Below are 5,123 nucleotides of genomic sequence, written 5' to 3'. Positions count from 1 at the left end.
AAACAGTTAAAACAAAGTCTTTTCAGGTCTGTGGTCAGGCACACTGCTAATGGGATGCTAATGTGACTCCTGCTATACCAGATCGGAGACTGAATTGAGGAGTTCTGTTTCCAAGGATGTCAGTCTGGCTCTTTGCACCAGCCCTAATTGCAAGCAAACTTTTCTCAAGTTTCTTTAACCTAACAAGAGTACCTTGGAATGTACCCTTTTTTCAGAGGACAGTTATGTATGTTAGGCCTTCATGCACTGACAGAAGAGACGTCTATAGCTACAGGTTAACCTAGGGCAGGTCGACCCTTAAAACACTTCAGCTGTGGTGCTTCAGTGAAAACGCTACTGCACCAACAGGACAGCGGAGTTAATCCACCTCCCCGAAAAGCAGTAGCTATGTCAATGGAAGAAGCCCTGCCGTTAACGTAGCGCTGTCTATAGCTAGGTTAGGTTGGTATAACTGTGTCATTCAGGGGTGGGGATTTTTCATGTAAGTTTATAGTGTAGACCTGGCCTATTTTTGCTTCCAGGTATTATAATATAACACAAAACAAAACATGCCAGATCTCATTTTATAAGCCGAAGGAGCAGGTATTTGCCATTTATTCCCTGCTCTCCCACTTTAAAACTGTAAAGTGCAGCAGGATTGCAATGTTGAAGCAGTAGGCTTGTGCAAGATTCAGATTTCTTGTACTTCTATTGCCTGCTTCCCCCTATCCTCCACCTCTCATTCTCTTCCTCATAAGAGAAACTACCCTTCCCTTACTCATCCTGCACCTGCTCAAGCCAATGCAGGGTTTTTTTACCGTTGACTTAAATGGAAGTAGAATTAGGCCCATAATGCTAAAGTATCCCCAACTCCACCTCTGATTAGATGATTCTCCCTTTATGGAAGTGTAAATCTCTGCTAGCTATTTTAATTGCCCTTCTCACTGTACTTGAGAACCACTTTTTTTCTATAGTCAGGCTATGTGAAAGCATTGGAGGGTGAAAATAGTACACTAACTGCTGCCTAATGTAATATTTCCATAGTAATTCCTCTAAAAATATCTTACCCACTTGATTGCTTTTGTTGTGAATTGGATAATGTATCACTTACTGCTGACTAAAACTCACAAGGCTTCAATTCTTATTTACAGTAACTTTGCAATCAAACTGAAATGTCAGATCCTGAATGTTGTTTATGTGTATACAAACTCTCAGAAAAGGAAGAAGGAAAGAAAGGTAGGTAGGGATATCCTACAGAATAGAGCTAATTTGCATAGTTTAACTGAAATTCTCTCTCATGGAAATGTCCAAATGGATCTTATTAGGACAGGTTGGGACCAATAAAATGTAGATATGACTTAGCAGAAGTCACATTATATGAAAAATACCCCTTAAAGGACATACACACAAAAATGAAATAAAGGTACAATTTCTTAACTATATAAGTGAAGACTGAAACAATAACAAACAGTGGGAACACATTGTGGTGGATGGAAGTAGCCTATTTATAGAGTAAAAAAGGAAATTTAAAAAAAATTGAGTTAAGGTTTAACTTAAAGAAACCCAACCATGTACAAGTCTGGAAACACAGTTAGGGCACCTTAACACCCTTAACTCTGCCCTGTAGGGTCACCATGGCAGGGGAGGATAAAACCTAGATGTAGCTTTTTAAAACTGTTCATTTAGCATTGGACTTCAAACACTAAAAGACATTGATCACATGGTTATTGCATGATGTCATTACAGGGCAGAGTTAAAGTTGTTTGGGTGCCCTAACTGCATCTCTAGACCTTTGCATGTCTGGATTTAAGTTTAATCTTAATTCTGAATTTTGTGGGTTTATAATGGCTGCTTTTGGGATAAGTACAAATCTCTCTAATATACCTTACCCTAAATTTACTGATATGGGCTGTCAACTATAACTCCTTGTAGTTTTCTCTTTTGTCTGGGAAATAAGAAGCATGTATTACTAACCATGGCAACCACACTTCTCTTCCCCTCGCTCTCCTATTGTCTGTCTTAATTTGTTATATTTTGCCCATGCTTAGACTGTAAGCTCTAGGGTACTGGGATCATGTCTCTTATACATTCTATACACTCTAGTTAATGTATTAATAAAATAATAATAGCTCAATGGGGCCAGATCCTCAGCTGATGTAAATTTATGTAGCTTCATTGTTTTTAACAGAACAAATGCTAGTTTGCACCAGCAGGTGCTCTGGCCCCCTACCTGGAAGGTTCTTTAGAAAGGCAAAGTGGTATTCATTGACTATTCTCATTGTTTGCACACTGACTATTTTCCCACATCCTTTTCCTTGACAGATTTTTTTAAAAAGCTACTGTGTAAATGGGAAATCAAACACACATAATGGAATTCATTTTCTTGGGCTTTTCAAACCACCCCAACCTTCAGATTTTATTCTTCCTGGTGTTCTTAGTCATCTACACTGTAACCTTCCTGGGGAACATGCTGATCTTAACCCTGACCAGGGCTGATCCAACCCTTCACACACCCATGTATTTTTTTCTTAGTAATCTGTCCTTCTTAGATATCTGCTACACGTCTGCCACAGTGCCAGTCATGCTGATCAACTTCTTCCAGTGCAGGAAAACCATTTCATATGCCGGGTGCATGGCCCAACTGTTTTTCCTCATTACCTGCGCTGGCACAGAGTGTGTCCTGTTGGCCGTCATGGCTTATGACCGATATGTGGCTATCTGCAAGCCCTTGAGATACCCAAGCATTATGAGCAAGAGGCTTTGTGTGCAGCTGGCGGGGTTTTCATGGCTGTGTGGCTTGGTGAATTCCCTAGTGCACACTCTCCTCACATCAGCCGTAGTCATATGCAAGTCCGATCAACTCAGCCACTTCTTTTGTGATGTCCCGTTGCTGCTGAAGCTCTCTTGCTCAGAGACCTCTGTCAATGAAGCTGTGCTTCATTTGGCTAGTGCCTTGATTGGACTGAGCCCTTGTCTGTTCACCGTGGTCTCCTATGGCCACATCATCAGCACCATCCTGAAGATCCGTTCAACCAAGGGTCGATTCAAAGCTTTCTCCACCTGCACCTCCCATCTGATTGTGGTCGTCATCTTCTACGGCACCTCCAACTTCAATTATAATCGGCCCAGCTCAGGCTATTCTCTGGACATAGACACCTTGGTTTCGTCATTATATTGCATTGTAACCCCCACGTTAAACCCGGTTATCTATAGTTTCAGGAATAAAGAGGTGAAGGGTGCATTGAAAAAAATGGGCAGAAAATATTTCACAGCAGTGGCCAGGCCCAGAGGAAGGGAGGGGGCACGTCAATGACATGAACATTGCTTTAGCACAGTAGAAAAGGAGCCCCCGTGTAAAACAAGTAGCAGGGCATCGGGTTTGCTGAACTCCATGGAACTCAAGGGTTTGGTGACTCTTCAACCACTTTGTGGGGCCTGGGTCAATAATCAGACAGATTTGAGTTTACTACTAATTCTTATTACCCCTGGAGCCCATGACTGAGATCTGAGCCCCAGGGTGCTTGCACAGTGGATAGCAGAGAGTGAGATACAGTCTCTGTCTCAAAGACTTTACAGTCTAAGGCCACAGTCCTACAAATTACTCCGTCTGGGAGGACCTGTGCACTTGCAGGGGAGCTACATGTGTGCAAAGAGGCATGACTCTGCAAAATAACTTGTGGGATTGGGGCATCAGATCAGACAAAGGGAAGAGAAGGAAGGAAGTATTATCCCCATCTCACAGATGGGGAACTGAAACACAGAGATCAATTGATTTGCCCAAGGTCACCCAGGAAGCGTGTGGCAGAACCTGATCTTCTGAGTCCCAGTCCCCTGTCCTATCCTTCTCTTCAATGTCTTAATCTTGTTGGAAGCTACTGTATAGAGGCAGATCTCTTTGAGGAGCCCAGTCCTTTGTGAAGGACTAACAGGGATAACCTCCGGAAGCCAGCAGTGCCTGCTGCAAAGGCATCAAAGAGCATATGGTGCAGTTGCAAGGACTATCCAAACTGCAATGGTTATGGGCCAAACAGTATGCTAAAGACCTGAGCGTATCTTCAAACCAGAGTAAATGCCTTTAGCCATCCATGCCTTCCATATAAGCTTCCACTCTATATTAAAGCTGGGTTTCCTCAAAGGACAGCATCTGTTTGTAGCTTTGAATCCAGAATGGTGTTGAGCTCCTTCATCTCCTAGTGAAGTTTGTGAGAGTTTCAAGGGCTCTTCCAGTCTTCTGGATTTGGCCCAAAGTGAGGGAATTAAGCTTGTGAACTTGGTCCAGATCTGCCCAGATGCACCTGGTGCAGAGAGAAGAGGAGGTGTGAGTAGCAGGTTCGGGGCTGGGGAATCTGAATGCTCTCCTGGAGGCTGGACGACTCAGTTTGAGAAGGGCAATGTGATTCTCCTCCTCTACCACTAGACGGGTGCCCACTAGCCTACTGCTTGTACAATGAACTGAGTGTAGGTGGACAAGATGTGCCCATAAAGCAGATGGGAGAAGATGTTTCTCTGAGGAGAGAGAGGAAGAGCTTGCCACGTCCTTAAATCATAGGCTGTAGTAGTAAATATGGATTCTGTCTCGCAGTCGTGGGAGCTGGCTGGATACAGCTAACTCATTTCAGGGAGAGTAGAGCCCAGTGGAAATTCCACAGCCCAGATTCTGCATTGTGGGACAGCTGCTTGGGCTGTGCTGCCCGGTGCACAGAAGCTCTGAAGCTGGTATCAGCAGATGTGTGAGTATTTCCCCAAAGTAGAGGGATCCTTGGGCAGTGTGGAGCGAGGATAGTGGTTCCTGTGCCACCTTCCCTTGCTGCAGCCAGCAGAAGAGATGGTTTTTGCCTCATTGATTCCATGCTGCCATACTGGCCCCTTGGATCAGCTGGCATCGGCCTGCTCTACCATGCTGGGATATTGTCCCAGTGCCTCAACACTTGCAAAAAAGGCCTCTCTTATCTGAGTACTACCCTGCCCTGATCTCTGCTTATACTCTGATCTAGGGGAATAGAAGCTAAGGGAATATTGATGTAGTCCAGGACTGGACTCAGGGGTCACAAGAGGACTCTCTCCCCTCACCTTAAACCAATCTCTTCCTGGTATTCAAGGACCAGATTTTTGGATATCCCAGCCAGCCAAGGGTGGACAATGTG

General features: G+C 44.1%; 1 protein-coding gene across 1 annotated transcript; it reads left to right on the top strand.

Moving 5' to 3' along the window:
- Positions 1-2,326: 2,326 nt before the first annotated feature.
- LOC141983415 (olfactory receptor 2G3-like) lies at positions 2,327-3,292 on the top strand. Its single transcript, XM_074946574.1, has one exon. The coding sequence runs from the start codon at positions 2,327-2,329 to the stop codon at positions 3,290-3,292; it is 966 nt and encodes a 321-aa protein (XP_074802675.1).
- Positions 3,293-5,123: the final 1,831 nt, after the last annotated feature.

Source organism: Natator depressus, chromosome 1 (assembly GCF_965152275.1).
Source record: "Natator depressus isolate rNatDep1 chromosome 1, rNatDep2.hap1, whole genome shotgun sequence".
Taxonomy (NCBI): domain Eukaryota; kingdom Metazoa; phylum Chordata; order Testudines; family Cheloniidae; genus Natator; species Natator depressus.
Note: the sequence above shows the minus strand (reverse complement) of the source record. Positions and strands in the feature narration are given on the sequence as shown.

Bases quoted from the DNA above. Each gene is read 5' to 3' on its own strand.
- LOC141983415 (XM_074946574.1), top strand. From the start codon at position 2,327: ATGGGAAATCAAACACACATAATGGAATTCATTTTCTTGGGCTTTTCA.